This window comes from Phragmites australis, chromosome 21 (genome assembly GCF_958298935.1).
Source record: "Phragmites australis chromosome 21, lpPhrAust1.1, whole genome shotgun sequence".
NCBI lineage: Eukaryota > Viridiplantae > Streptophyta > Magnoliopsida > Poales > Poaceae > Phragmites > Phragmites australis.
The window spans coordinates 24,544,764-24,560,179 of NC_084941.1; the positions used below are offsets into that span (position 1 = coordinate 24,544,764).

Here is a 15,416-nt window from a genome sequence, read left to right on the forward strand (position 1 = left end):
AGCAAGCTAAATATCAGTTGTTATGTGAATGGTGGTGAAAACTTGAAAATGAAAATAAGCTGCGGCAGTAAATTGTGGAGAAAAAAGTACATTAAAAATAAATATATTGCCTATTTAAAGCCTAGTCCTAAGCATTTCCCTGTGTGAAATGATTTAATAAGATCGAGAGTTAAATGGTACACAAGCTCTTACACTCGCTCGGCTTGGCTCGCGAGAAACGCGATGGAAATCCGTTTCCTAAGCCAGTCTCACAAAACGATTTTGCACGATTGAGACCTGGCCTGAGCGCTCGATCAGGCAATGGAACACGCCGCAAGTACTCGCAGCCTGCTTCAGAGGCTTCATCTCATCCATGTGCTGCAGCGTCTTTGCCTGGATCATCTTTTCGAAGAGGAGAACGATGGTTTGCTAACTCGGATTAACCATGCTGATGTCAGTGGCTCCGACATTCATACAGCGGCTCTATGGTTCTATCTCCTTCCCAACCATGGGTACAAAGTTTCGCCAGGTACGACATATTCTATTCCAGTTTGAACACTCTGTTGTGTGCCGTCGACTCGCCATTGACATTCTTTCTCGCTGCAGATCCGTGTGTTGCCACTCGCCGCCGCAAGCCGCTCGCGCTGCCGCTCGGATCTGCCCCAGCGCGCCGTCGGCACCCTCGCGATCCGCTGCCTGGCCGCTCGCCACAGTTGACCCGTCGGTCAGATCCGATCTAGAACCACAGATGGACCACATCGAGACGGGCCACAGAAGACCCCTTGACCTGCTGATGTCACGGCAGACAACATCAGTGGCAACTGTTCATACGTATGGCTGACGTCATCAATGGTACTGTTCTCCGTACTATTCACGGGATTTCTTCATCGCTGACGTCGGCAATGACGTCATTTATTTTCTGAACTTTCACCCTTTTATTGCTACATGCACCTAGCTAGCGTATGAAGAAGTTAGCGCATATAGTTTTTGAGCTGAAATTTTTGTGTGCACCCACAGCCTACCAGTAGTCTTATTTCCTTCGGAATCTATCATATTTTTTATTTGTAATTTTTTCTTCAATATGTTATACCTTAAATTTAATATCAAGAAGTTTGATGATAATATCAGTTTCCTCATATGCTAGGTTCAGATGGATGCTGTTCTCAGAGAAGTTAGTATTTGTAAGGCATTGTGTGCAAAACTATCAGGTATAGTAGACGACACATGAGAGGAATTGAATAAAAAGTTAGTTTTGTTAAAAATAAATCTAATGGTGAGGCTCTGATCAGCACTACTAGTTTGAGGAATCGAATTGCTTGATTATTGATTCGACTTTCACTCTTTTATATATGTCAATATAAAGAGTGGTTTTTAGTTACGATCCTATTGGTAGTGGTGAACTTATGATTGGTGATGAGCCTCCACTTAAAATTGCTGAAATTAGTTATGTTCAAATTAAAACTCATGATGGTACTGTTAGAACCTTTACAAATATTCACCACATTTCCGGTATAAAAAGAAATCTTATTTCGTTTAGGTATCATAAAATCTCTGAGATATAAATACGTTGGTAAAAATGATATTATTAAGTTTTGGAAACATAGTAGTATAAAAGATGTTCGCATAATTTAAAAATTATAGTTATATCTCAGAGATTTTATGGCCAGCAGGAGCTGTACGTGGAAGCGAGGACAGGTTGGCCTGGATGGGTCCAATTTCTGTTGGATACAGAGTCACGTGGTTCACGTGGTAAAGGGCCCCTCTAGAATATTTCATAAAAATACTAACAAGGATTTTATAATTTAATAAAGCTTTTCTCGTATGCGAAAAATGGTGCTCTGGGTGCTCTATATAAATTAACCATGGCATTATGATAATAAGGAAAGCGTAAGTGCACATCTGTATAGTACCTAGCAAGTTTTAAGATACAAAGTAGTATGATGACAGCCTTCTCCCTGCAACCACGGCAGTGCTATGGGAGTGGTCTTCTTGCAACTGCTGCATCACCACGACCAAGTATTTTCTGGAGGTGGCGGCAGCAGCAGCAGTGCACCATGTTGAAGTACTCGCAAGTGGAGCAACAGTCAGCACAAACATTACATTATGATAATCGTGATGAGAAGGTTGATGATCGCTTAGGCAAAAACCCTTGCAATTTTCACCCTTCTATATGGGGAGATTTCTTCCTTCACTACTCCAACCCAGCAGCTTCCTCGGAACAGCAGGTTGAGTTATTTCCGCCTACCAACAGCTGTTCTTCCGATTTGTAATTAAGCTAAGGATTTTGATTGATAATAATGATGGAATTGCTAGTGTTCTATAATTTTCATATGATTCACTAATCATAGCAAGGTTTAAGATCACTCCGTACTTGTTAATATGCTCAGCTTAAGTACTGTTTTCAGCAGACATGGATGGCAGAACGAGCTGATAAACTGAAGGAAGAAGTGGCAAAAATGATAGCAAGTTCAGTTACTTGTAGCCTTCATCAGAGGCTACAACTCATCCATGTGTTGGAACGTTTGTGCTTGGATCACCTGTTCGAAGAAGAGATTAATGATGCATTGATTCAAATTAAGACTGCCGATGTCAGCGATTGTGATCTTCACACGGTAGCTATGTGGTTTTATCTGCTTCGTAAATATGGCTACAGAGTTATACCAGGTAAGATAGATGGAATTTCAAATGACTGTGATCTTTCAAAAATTTCAAACATTATCCACGGTTCATGCTATACTAAGTCGATATTAGACTGGTGCAGCCGAGGTAAATACAGCGAAGTAGAAGAAAACCATCGTCAACTGAGACAAAAAGCCACCCGAATCAATAAACCTTTGTAGAATAACTTAGAGGGTAGAATGGATGAAAAAAATTATGACTCCCATCACAAAAAAGTGAAGTCTAATTTTAGGTTGCATGCAGTTGAACTATGACAACTTTTGCCACAAGTATATTTTTGTTTATTGTGATTCACCATTTCAAAATGGCATGATAGAGTTGTCTCAATTTTTTATTATATTATAATTATTTATGTTTCACAATATATTGCAACAAAATTACTGGTAAAGTTGCATTAATTGTGTTAATGAACAATAGTTCTTTTTTACAAGAGGGAGTTGTTCCCACAGCTACTAGTTGCAAACTGAAGATGCTGAAATGATAAAAGCACGGTAACTTGGGCATGTGTTTGTGTTCCTTTTTTCTTCAATATTTTCATATTAATCAATTATAATATTCCAGTACCAATATATGTTTTCTAGCAATGGTACTTCTTAAATAGCTTTTCTATCATGAAGATAATCTTTTGAGTACCTATATTTATATATATATTTTTAAAAATATTTTCATAACTTTGATGTCATATTTCAGACGTGTTTCTGAGGTTCAAAGATGAAGAGGGATGTTTTTTCACGAACAACCCGATGGACCTATTGAGTCTTTACAATGCTGCGCATCTCAGGACCCATGGAGAGACGATACTTGATGAAGCCATATTATTTACCAGAAGGTGTTTAGAAACAACATTGTTGCCCTCTCTGGAAGGATCATTAGCACGTGAAATAAAATGTGCACTGGAGATCCCCCTACCTAGAAGGGTTAGAATTTATGAGTCAAAGTATTATATCTCTACATATGAGAAAGAGGCTACGGTGCACGAATCAGTACTGCAACTTGCAAAGTTGAACTCTAATATTATGCAACTTCATCATCAGAAAGAGCTTAGAATCGTTACAAGGTGAAGTACTATTGTTTTTTGAAATTGCATTCCATATTAACCTTTCCAAAGAACGAATGATCAGTACTAATTAATATGGAGGACTGGTGAACCTGATGGTTCCTATGCCAGCCCTCAGGCAACCGATCTGGGTTCGAGCCCTAGCGGTTGCCTCCGGAGGCGCTTGCTCAGCACCTCTGTTGCTGTGTGGATGTGGACCTCTTAATGATAAAAGAAAAGAAAAATTAATGGGGAGGCAAATATAGATTTCCATAATTTAATTTTGTATTCTTTAATTGAGTTTTCACATTGGGTTTGATACACTTTACCAAAGATTTTTTTTTTCTTAAATTTACAGCTGGTGGAAGGATCTAGAGATTGAATCAAGGTTCCCATTTGTCCGAGATAGAATTGTAGAGTGCTATTTATGGATGTTAGGAGTATACTTTGAACCATGTCATTCACGAGGCCGAATAATGTTGACAATGGTGATTGCCATTATTACCATACTTGATGATATGTATGATTCCTATGGAACTTTAGAAGAGTGCGAGTTACTTACCAAGTGTCTAGAAAGGTTTGTGCAGGCTTGCCACATGACAAGAAAGATTATTTATATCCCGACTTAACAAAAAATCATGTTAATCTTTACTACAAACTACGAAATGAATCACTAAATTAAAACTGATGGTATGCTGTTATTAAATATATATATATATATATATATATATGTAGATCTTATATGTGCCACTAGAATATATATAAACTTATTTATATCTAGTTGAATATATAATAGACCATTTCGTATATGAAACTATAAAATATTCTATGTTCTATATGGTATGTACTAAAGAAAGTCTTTGAACATGAATTTTGAGTGTCTATATATTCATCAAAAAAATTGACAGTGGAATGTATAATTACTCCTAGACACGATTCAAATCATATAAAAATCTACATAGTTAATAACACTTTCCTATTGTTATGGGAATATAAATTCATATGTTTATTGATGATTAATAATGTCCAGATGGGATAAAAAAGCAGCCCATGATCTCCCGGAGTGCATGAAATTTGCGCTCGGGAAAATCTTGGATAGCTATCAAACCATTGAACAAGAGCTGGCACATGAGGAGAAATATCGCATGTCCTATCTAAAAGCCTTTGTAAGTTACCTTTCCCATCTTCATATTTCATCAATTTATCTTTGATTATCGAAAACTATGTAGTTACTGTCCATAACGTATATTTAGTTAGCTGTATACTTCACTACTACAAAAACTATTTTTCAAAACACTTAAAATAATTTTCTACAGGCGGTTTATTTGAAAAACCGCCTGAACAATTGGCGAGGGCCTCCTGCAGTTACGGACCACCTATTTTCACAGCCGATTCCTTATGTGAACCGCCTGTGATAATAATCTATTATCACATGCGGTTCACATAAGAAACCACCTGTAAAAATGGTCATTTCCACAGGCGGTTCCTTATGTGAACCGCCTCTGGAAATGTGAACCGCCTGTGGAAATGACCATCCATTAAAAAATTCATAACTTTTGTACATGAAGTCGGATGAGGAAAAAATCTATATGAAAATTGTGGCTCTCGATGAGATCTACAACTTTGTAGTTGAAAGTTTGTTTATTTGAAGTCATTTAGATATCTAAATAATTATTTGAAGAAGTTTCAAATAATTATTTGGGTATCTAAATGACTTCAAATGAAAAACTTTTCAACTACAAAGTTGTAGATCTCATCAAGGGTTATAATTTTTATATAAACGTTATCTTTATCCAACCTCGTATGAAAAAATTATGAATTTTTGAAGATAAACTGTCATATATTTTCACATGCGGTCCGTTTAAGGAACCGCCTATGGAAATGGGTAATAACTTATTTTAAAAAATTCATAACTTTTTCATACGAAATCGGATGAGGATAAAGTTTATATGAAAATTGTAGTCCTCGACGAGATCTACAACTTTGTAGTTGAAAAGTTTTTAATTTGAGGTCATTTAGACGCCCAAAGAATCATTTAAAGTTTCGGATTGCAGATATCAAAAGAATTACATATGCTCAATGCTCAGTTGTCGTTCTCTGGTGTGATGGCGGGGAGGGATCGCGCGACCCGACAGGTTTCGAGTTCGAGTGCCAAAAACCGCGTAGCGTGCATTTTTCACGTGAAAAAACGTTGCGACCGCGTGGGGTTCCTGGTCGGTCCAAATTTTTTTTTTGCTTTTTTCGGTTCAAAAAATATCGATTGAGTGAGAAAAAATATCGATTGAGTGAGCGACTATCACAGGTGGTCCGCTTAAGGAACCGCCTGTGGAAATCAATTTCCACAGGCGGTCACTTTTGCGTCTGTGAAAATCATTTCTTTCTACAGGCCTTCGATCACAGGCAAATGCACTAAACGTCTGTAAAAACAAGTTATCACCCGCCTCTAAAAATAATTTTTGTAGTAGTGCTTGCATGTAGTTAAGCTGATGCTATCCGGACACTATAAAAAAAATAACCCTTCACTGTCGGTCCATAAAGGAGTTTCACTGCCGGTTTTGGAACCGGCAGTGAGCAACAGACAGTGATAATCCTCGATTATTACTGTCGACCTGGGGACCGGCAGTGAAGGGGTTATCACTGCCGACTGAAGGCTTCAGTCAGCAGTGATAGTCGACTATCACTGCCGGTTGAAGGTTTCAGCCGGCAATGATAGTCGAACGTCGAATCAATCTTTTTGTGGCTAGAAAAATTGAAAAAACATATTTTTTGCACTCGAGGAACCGCCACACCATCGTAAGTCACAAGTCACAAGTCACGTAATTTTTCACACGTGCAGTTCATGGCACTCAAACCTGGAACCTCTTAGCTCGTACGATACGTCCTTACTATCTCATCATAGAATTACTAGTGATATCACTAGCATAGGCAACCTTTTCGATATCTTATGTCTGAAATTTCAAATAATTATTTGAATATTTAAATGATATCAAATGAAAAAGTTTTCAACTACAAAGTTGTAGATCTTGTCGAGGGCTACAGTTTTGATATAAAGTTTGTTCCTATCCGACTTCGTATGGAAAAAATATGAATTTTTTAAAATAAATTATCATCCACTATCGAGCATCATTACCGGTTCGTGGCTAGAGCTAGCAGTGATAGTGGATTTTCACTGCCGATTGTTTTCGAATGATAGTTTAGTGCCAGTCCTTAATACAAACCGATATTATATTATATCATTGTCGTCTTGTAAAAAACCGGTAGTGATAGACCGATATATAAATATATTTCTATAGTAGTGGCAAAAGCATGTTTATATATATGTGTAGTTCCTCCGTGTACTGATTGACATAGATCTGCAGACAGTAGATATGGTTAGAGCATTCAACATGGAGGTAAAAATGCGTGAAGAAGGCTATACTCCAAGATCAGTTGAAGAGCACCTACAGTTTTCAATATGGACTAGCGGATGTCACGTGGTCTCATGTACAACCTTCGTTGGAATGGACGATATAGCAACAAAGGATTCTTTTGATTGGGTTTCTACCATGCCTAAAATGGTAAAGGCACTTTGCATAATTTTGAGACTACTGGATGATCTCCAATCATATGAGGTAATATTTCTCATCCCTCAGGAAACCTCTGATCTTTGAAGCCTAAAAATTAGCGCAAAATGTAATTTCACGTTCAATCACGAATTTTGCATCGAACAAAAAACATAGCTCTGTGCTCTAGCAATAATGTTCAATTATTGCTTGACATATACATTATCATCTACCTTTGTTTTTAGCATAATTATAAATTTTCAATTACATAACTAATTTGTACATGCAGCGAGAGCAACTCACGCCACATGTTGCTTCAACCATCCAAAGCTACATGACAGAGCACAATGTCACGATTGAAGTGGCACGCAAGAAGATAGAGGAATTGAAAGAGGAGTCGTGGAAAGATTTTAATGGCGAGTGGCTGAATCCTGATAATGCACCGCCAAAGCAGCTCCTGGAGAGGATATTCAACCTCACAAGAACAATGGAGTTCTTCTACAACTTGGACGACAATTTCTCGAACAGTCAGAACCTCAGGGATACCATCCTCTCTTTGTTTGTGGAGCATTTTGAGGTCTTCTAGTACATGCAATACCACACACACACACACACACACACACACACACACACACACACATATATATATATATAATATATATATATATATATATATATGAAATATATATGGTACCCCTGAGGTTCTGACTGTTCTGCGCACATGATTGTCGATGAGAGTCGAAGCCATACTTATCAGTTGATCTGTGCACATGATTGTGATTTGAGCTACCGAGTATGTTTGGTGTGTATGAAATATTTTGTGAAAGAGTTGTCTCGAATTTCAGTCATGCAGATCGACCTACTATTTTGTGATGTTCACATCTCATATTGCTGTTATATATGTCTTTTGTTTAAGAAAAGCACATATTTGACCAAAGTAATAAGGCTGTCATTCTGAATGGGGAGGCTGCATCATGTTGAGGCAAGCATCTAGACATAAAATGTGCGTGCCTATCTCTAACAATCTAAACGCGGGCGCGTTCGCCGCTCCTGGTGATGTCCATATCGGTTTTTGATTGTGAACCGTCGGATTACTTCATCAGCAGATCAGGATCGTCTGATATGGTCTGTTCACCCCGCACCATGTCACAGGCTTTCGGAGGTTTCGACAAACTTCTCCGCTCGCCCGGCCACTGAGAAAATCCCCCGCTCACTCGTTTCTCCGCTCGCCCGACTGCCTCTCCGGTGCTCTCCTTTTTTTCCCATGCGGCTGTTTGGGAACCAAGGGGATGGAAATCCCGGGGAACAAAAATGATCTAAAAAATCAGAAAAAATTCAAAAAAAATCAATAATATGAGAAACTCATTATGCATCTATCTCAGACATCACAAGATCGTGAAAACAAGCACAAAGGTTATATTCCACAAAATCACATAATGTTGTATACCACAAAAGCACATAATCCTCAAAAGGCTCAGGTGATCCTCAAAAGCACATAATTCCAGTCCTCAGATTCATCACAAGATACAGAAAACATTGTTGTGATGATACATATTCATCACAAGATATAAGATCAGAGGCAATTCATCCAGTCCCCAGATTCATCAAGTCAGATTAGTGTCTTGTGCATAGGAAACTGCATCTTTTTCAGAATGGAGAACACACTGATGAGTTAAGAACCATCATCTAGCGTGTCGTCACCGAACAGCTGGGCTGGATCTGCATCATGAGGAGAAAATGTACAAAAACTATCATCATTATCAGATCCAATAATTATTGAAGTAGACAAACTAGTTCTTTCTTTCGGCATGCAAGGTATATATCCGAAGAAAATTACAATAATTGCTAGTGCTGGAATGGAATTATAATGGTGAAGCTATTTCTATTCCTAATAAATATTCAAATAATTGGACCAACATTGTCATGAAACTGCATAAGAGGTTTTAATATCTGAAATCGAATCATTTGTGACTAGGATTGAAACTAAGTAAGGACAATATTTGAAATAGGCGATTACTCTAAAAAGAAAAAAGTTTGCTAATTGCTAAATCTACTGACACTTTCTCATATGAAATAATAAGCTTTGCCTCAAGCAATCAGACGAAACAAAATAGCAGAATAATGAGCTGAAGCCAGCAAAGCAACCTAATAATTTTTAAAGGCAAACACAGCTATACATCAAGACAGAAATGGATTTGGCCTGAAGCATGTTTAGTTCGATCTGTGTCATCAAGACAGAAATGGATTTGGCCTGAAGCATGTTTAGTTCGATCTGTGAAACCTGACACTCATAGCTCAACAGAAAAGGCAAAAGGAAAACAAAAGCCTTTATTCCATCCTGTTTGCAACAGCTAGGAAGAAACTCGTACATCATCCTAATATATAGTTGTTCTCCTTTATTCCATTGCTCTTGATCGAATAAGTACTAACAAGAATAATCTTTTCACAAAAGTCAATAGTTGAATACGTTCATTAGAGGACAAGGTCTTATGCTAGTACTCTGACAATTTAGAAGAAAACATCCTATATATTCAACTTCCAAGTGAGGAAACTCTAGCCAAAATAGATAATATGAATCCGAAAACAAAATACAGGACAAGAGCAATTGTCTGAGGATGCAGAAATTTGAAACAGACAGTTGAACAGACAATTGTCTTAATGTGATAGCATAATTCCTAATTATCAATCAGTGAGCTATTGAACAGACAATGATTCATATGAAGGATAAGATACAACATCATGTTTCATAGCAAATAGACCGTTTGGTGAACTATCTGGAAGGTATAGAACGATATAGTTGAGTCTCATTGTCTCAATACAGTATCTATCTTATTTAAAAAACAAGATTCATCAATTCCAACTTACAAATTAGTGTCTACTTATAAACTCCATCTGAGAATAGTAGAGTATAATATGGCTCATAACATACTACCCGGAAGTTATAGTTGTACGGTTTGAGTGCTTTGCTCAGCCGAATGATGTCAACAGCAAAGTTTTCGTAAAAGTCTCGTGAGCCTTATCTCCTACATGCCAAAACCCAACTGGTCAAAGAAAAACTTGGGCTGGAGAGGGTAATAAAACAGTAGGCTTCATAAGGTAGACAAAAGTTGGTGAACAAAAATGAATTGTCTTTTCAGGAAGTTGCTAAGGTGGAGACGGACTGAGTCGTGAGCGCCGCGAGACCCGTCTTGCGGGGAGGAGTCCCCGACCTACAGAGGTGGGGCGAAAAATCCGCATGGGGACGGCATGGGTCGGGCCACAGATACCCATCCAATAGGTTTGCAAACACGTCCTGAAACTGGCCCGTGAATTGTTTCCGCGTGGGCTCCCTCGCTGGAAAAAAAGCCGGGATCCTAGAATATCCAAAATTATAATGTGGAATCCACATTGTTTGTGGATTGTTTCTCCATTGCCTATTTGAACTATTGCAATTCCTTTGAAAGTATCTAATAGATGAATTATACTTCTCCACCAGAATGATCCCCTTTGTCCCATTCCAGGAAGCTGGCCATTGGCATAATAAGTTTCCCAAATGAGTTTGATCCAACGAAGTTTATGCTTATTAAAAAATTTGTCCAAATCTTAAGCAGAAGACATCATTTTGTACACTGAGCTTGATTACACCAAGTGCAGCTTCATTCTTAGGTCTACAAACCATTTTCCAAGCTGCAAGTGATTGCTTCTTAGCATTAATATCTGAGTCTCTCCACAGTACATGTATTTTTGCTGGTTAATAACCATGCTATTTTCTTTGCAGGTTGTCTCAGCCCTTGCTGTTGACCATGCAGGATCCAGAGTGCTCTCTGGTAGCTATGACTATACAGTGCATATGTATGATTTCCAAGGTATGAATTCAAAGCTGCAATCATTCAGGCAATTAGAACCCTTTGAGGGCCATCAAGTTCATAGCCTAAGTTCGAGTCCAACGTCAGATCGATTCTTATGTGTTACAGGTTTAGCTCAGGCCAAGGTATTCTACTTTTGTAATCTTACAGAATTTCCAATAAGCTTCAAAAATTGTTATTGACATTTAAGCTTCAAATCAAATATATGACCAGGAAGGGCTTACACTAGGCGAGTTTGTTAAGGGTGATATGTATATTCGTGATCTGAAGAATACAAAGGGTCACATTTGCGGGCTTACAGGTGGTGGGTGGGATGTGTCGGAGTTTAAAAGTCAAAAGTAGGTAGTTTAATCTATTATGTCTATTTGTCAGACATTAATGCGTTGTTTCTATGAAGTAATATCAGGCGGCCCTAGAATGCACTGTAATTGCTTTCTTTTAGTATGCGATTGCTTGGAGTTCATCATTTTCCTATTGGAATAAACAAAGCTTCTATCATTTGAACTCTGGATAGTTGAAGCTTGGTGTTTATACTTTATAAATAGGTCATCAAACCTAAGCTAGCAAGACCAATGCGAATTGTGGGTGCCATAGGAGATGGTTCAATACAGGTATATCCCTTTGTTGCATTGTCACTTTATTCTTGATATGATCTCTTACCTGTATACTGTGTCCTACTTGATCCCAATGAATAATTTATATGGGATTTTATTAGCTTTCCTGTATGTATAACTTTGCTCCAAACGAAACAATCAAACTTCCACCTATTTGAAATATTTCATTATATATTTATGTGTTTTCTTACTGCCTTCAGTGCTGAAAATATTGGGGTTCCGCCAGTCGCTGAAGTCATATGGTTTAAATAGATTAGATCAGTTCAATTTGATTCCTCAATGTCCTTTTTTAGAGATGTCAATCAACTGCTTCAGCAGTTAATTACAAAGTAATACAATGTGACTGAATGTAGTTGTTGAAAATGCCTATATATGATGTCTCCATCATGATCTCTGAATTTTTCATAATAGTTGCTGCTGCTCTAGCAGCCTAAAAAATTGGATTTTTCAGCATTCCTTTTTCCTGGATTTTATTTGGATTTTTTTCCTCGTCGTCGTCCTCCTCCCGACGTTGCCTTCTCCCCCGTGCCTGAAGCGCCCGTCGCGATACTGACTTCTCCCCACTCCCAAAAGCCCCGCTGCCACGCCGCCTCTCCTTGTCCCCATCTCTCCCTTGCTCCCTCATGTGTCGCGCCACCCTCCACCTCCAGCGCCGTCTACGTCGATCCAACCCCCGGCTCGCCGTTTGTTCCTTTGTGTGCTGTGCCAAAGCTCCCTCTCGGCACTATCGCCGCTTCCTCCCCAGTGTGCGTCGCCCGTCGCCTCTGTGTCCCCGAATTGCGCGGCCGCAGCGTCGCCTTGCGCTACAACCATCCGCCCTTCCTCCACCTGGTGCTGCCCCACTCCGCGAACTCCTCTCCTCACTATCCGATCAACCCACCATGCCTCACCTCCCAGCAAAAGGGGTGAACTTGATAAAATCACGTTTAAACTGACAGATATACAAGATCATGTGACCTCTAGTCTCTGCAAGCCTGCACAGGTCCCGCGTACTCCTCCATCATGGCCTCACTCTGGATCGCTGCCTAGCCCAGATGCCCTACGCGCCAGACTTTACGTCCCCTCCTCTCCACCGCCGCACCGCCCTTTCCCCAACCGTGGCTTGCTCACGTGGGACGCCTACGGTCAAGCCAACATGGGTAATGGCGGGTATTGACCCTCTGTCGACGCAAGCGGTAGCTCCAGCACTGAGGTGCCGCACAGGTGGCGCGGAGATGGCCAACGATGGGTAGCACATATGATAGTGCGTCAAATCTTCCTGATTTCGTGGTGGTGCCAATGGCATAGCAGTAGGGTCGGCTGTAGTGACAGTCAATGGCCGAAACCTACCCTGCCCTGCCCTCACTACCCACCCTCACACTCTTCCTCTTGCTCTCTTGGCCGGTAAAGGTTCGTGAGCTCTGCTTCTTCTCTACTGCGGTGGTAGAATTGTATTTTGGAGCTATGGACTAGTTCGTTCCTCATCTTTGCTTGTTCTCCAAATCTAATCTGTTGGTTGTGGCGATGTGGATGCGGTGCTGGTTGTTGGCCTGCTCGCTATGATCCTGCTGTTGTCCACCGCGACGCTCTCCCCGGCCGACATCAATTATGAAGGTATCTACTGTGCTCTCCTAATCTTTTTCTCCAAAATCTATACAAAGTTCCAATCTTTTCAATTGTCTCCTCATCAATCCGGCACAAGAGTACTTTGTGAAAATTATTAAAAGACTCCCTTTTCTTTGCAATCATAGGTTTAAAGTTCATGTAAAAGATCACACTTTGGATAAGAACACGAAAATGCAGTTGTTGTGCTTGTGTTTCCTTACCAAGCATCATGCTTGTCGAGTTTTAGCTGTTTCCTGGTATTACAATTTGGAGCTTCCTTCTCGTCGTCATCCTCCCCCCGACGTTGGGCTTCTCCCTCGAGCCTGAAGCCCCCATCGCGACAATGACTTCTCATCCCTGCGCCCGAAGGCTTCGCTGCTACTCTGCCTCTCCCCTTCCCCGTCTCTCCCTTGCTCCTTCATGTGTCTCGCGCCCGTGGCCCTCTCCACCTCCAACGCCATCTGCGTCGATCCAAACCCCGGCTCGCGACCTACCTCTGTGCCGCCGTCTCTTCCTTTGTGTGCTGCGCCAAAGCTCCCTCTCGGCACCGCTACTGCTTCCTCCGCAGCGTGCTCCCCCCATCGCCCCTGTGTCCCCGAATCGCGTGGCCGCAGCGTTGCCTTGCGCTACCACCATCTGCACTTCCTCCTCACTGTCCGGTCAGCCACCCATGCCTCGTCTCCCAGCGAAAGGGGAGAACTTGATAAAATCATGTTTAAACCGACAGAGATACAAGATCTTGTGACCTCTGGTCTCTGTGAGCTGCCGCACAGGTCCCCTCCACTCCACCACCGCACACCCTTTCCCCAACCGTGGCTTTCCCACGCGGGATGCCTACGGTCAAGCTGACGTGGGTAATGGCGAGCATCAACCCTTCGCCGGCGCAAGCGGCAGCTCCCGCACTGAGGTGCCGCACAGGTGGCGCGGAGATGGTCAGTGATGGGTAGCACATATGACAGGGTGGCATAGCAGTAGGGTTGGTCACAGTGACAGTCGATGGCCAAAACCTACCCTACCCTACCCCCACTACCCACCCCCACACTCTTCCTCTCACTCTTGACCAATGGAGGTTCGTGAGCTCCGCTTCTTCTCTGCTGCAGAGGCGGAATTGTGCTTTGGAGCTATGGACTAGTCCGTTCCTCTTCTGTGCTTGTTCGCCGAATCAATCTGCTGGTTGTGGCGATGTGGGTGATGTGGATGCGGTGCTGGTTGTTGGCCTGCTCGCCATGATCCTGCCATCGTCTACCGCGACGCTCTCCCTGGCCGGCATCAACTATGAAGGTATATACTGTGCTCTCCTAATCTTTTTCTCCAAAATCTATACAAAGGACCAATCTTTTCAATTGTCTCCTCATCAATCCGGCACAAGAGTACTTTGTGAAAATTATTAAAAGACTCCCTTTTCTTTGCAATCGCAGGTTTAAAGTTCATGTAAAAGATCTCACTTTGGATAAGAACACGAAAATGCAGTTGATGTGCTTGTGTTTCCTTACCAAGTATCATGCTTGTTGAGTTTTGGCTGTTTCCTAGTATTAGAATTTGCTGGAGCTAAACCCTGCTTGCCTGTGGTTGTACCGCAGTGGTGGCTCTGATGGCCATCAAGACGGAGCTGCAGGACCCCTACAACGTGCTCGACAACTGGGACATCAACTTGGTCAAATGGAACTCCAATCGCAGCTAACTGTAAGCATCCTCTGATGGAGAAAGGCAATCTGGATAATTTGAGAACAATATAACAGTATATCCATTGTCTTATACTTGCAAAGTAGTGTGTTTATTACAAAGGTCTAGATAAAAAAAAAACAGGAAGTTAACTATTGAAAAATGAAGATAAAGAAAAATTGAATGTTTGTTGCTTCCTCTTCATGAGAAAAAAATTCAATTTTATTAGGCTTATGAAACTCAGATCTGAACGGTAATCTGAATGTTAACTTATTACCACCACTTCTGGCAAGAGTATAATTGAAATCAGGTACACTTTTGTCCTACAGTACTATAATCAAATTAGCTATATTCCAAGCAATTCTCTGATTCGAAATAAATTTGACGTAAACATTGTGTAAATTGCTCATGCATTGATCAGGCAACATTTGTTTAGAGCAGTAGGTTGGGGAAGCACTTTGTAAGACCGAAGAGT

At 40.7% G+C, this 15,416-nt stretch overlaps 3 protein-coding genes across 10 annotated transcripts in view; all 3 read left to right on the top strand.

Moving 5' to 3' along the window:
- LOC133904086 (uncharacterized) overlaps nucleotides 1-12,150 on the top strand; it is a 43,326-nt gene extending 31,176 nt beyond the window's left edge. For 2 of the 3 annotated variants that reach the window (XM_062345562.1, XM_062345561.1), the window contains exons 2-3: nucleotides 10,994-11,206; nucleotides 11,295-12,149. In XM_062345562.1, the coding sequence (XP_062201546.1) occupies nucleotides 10,994-11,206; nucleotides 11,295-11,423 (342 nt within the window). In that variant the 3' untranslated portion in view covers nucleotides 11,424-12,149. Of the gene's footprint in view, nucleotides 1-10,993; nucleotides 11,207-11,294 lie in introns of all 3 variants that reach the window. The other variant, XM_062345563.1, reaches the window with a different exon arrangement.
- Nucleotides 1,879-7,832, top strand: LOC133904082 (alpha-terpineol synthase, chloroplastic-like). Of its 4 annotated transcripts, none has more exons than XM_062345553.1 (7): nucleotides 1,879-2,204; nucleotides 2,385-2,643; nucleotides 3,349-3,715; nucleotides 4,053-4,271; nucleotides 4,725-4,860; nucleotides 7,054-7,305; nucleotides 7,526-7,832. In XM_062345553.1, exons 1-7 carry the CDS (start codon nucleotides 1,917-1,919, stop codon nucleotides 7,820-7,822), a joined length of 1,818 nt encoding a protein of 605 aa, XP_062201537.1. In that variant the 5' UTR covers nucleotides 1,879-1,916; the 3' UTR covers nucleotides 7,823-7,832. The 4 variants fall into 4 exon arrangements, with proteins under 4 accessions (XP_062201537.1, XP_062201539.1, XP_062201538.1 ...); XM_062345555.1 differs by having other exon boundaries at nucleotides 4,053-4,082; XM_062345554.1 differs by having other exon boundaries at nucleotides 2,388-2,643.
- Nucleotides 12,151-12,768: 618 nt separating the features above from the next.
- Nucleotides 12,769-14,972, top strand: LOC133904087 (protein NSP-INTERACTING KINASE 1-like). 3 transcript variants are annotated; one of them, XR_009907391.1, is made up of 3 exons: nucleotides 12,769-14,560; nucleotides 14,698-14,775; nucleotides 14,860-14,972. XR_009907391.1 is itself a non-coding variant. In XM_062345564.1 (3 exons), the coding sequence occupies exons 1-3, from the start codon at nucleotides 13,283-13,285 to the stop codon at nucleotides 14,958-14,960; spliced, it is 288 nt and encodes a 95-aa protein (XP_062201548.1). In that variant the 5' UTR covers nucleotides 12,769-13,282; the 3' UTR covers nucleotides 14,961-14,972. The 3 variants fall into 3 exon arrangements, 1 of the variants encoding a protein (XP_062201548.1); XM_062345564.1 differs by lacking the exon at nucleotides 14,698-14,775 and having other exon boundaries at nucleotides 12,769-13,288; nucleotides 14,380-14,560; XR_009907392.1 differs by having other exon boundaries at nucleotides 12,769-14,775.
- The last annotated feature ends 444 nt before the right edge of the window (nucleotides 14,973-15,416 follow it).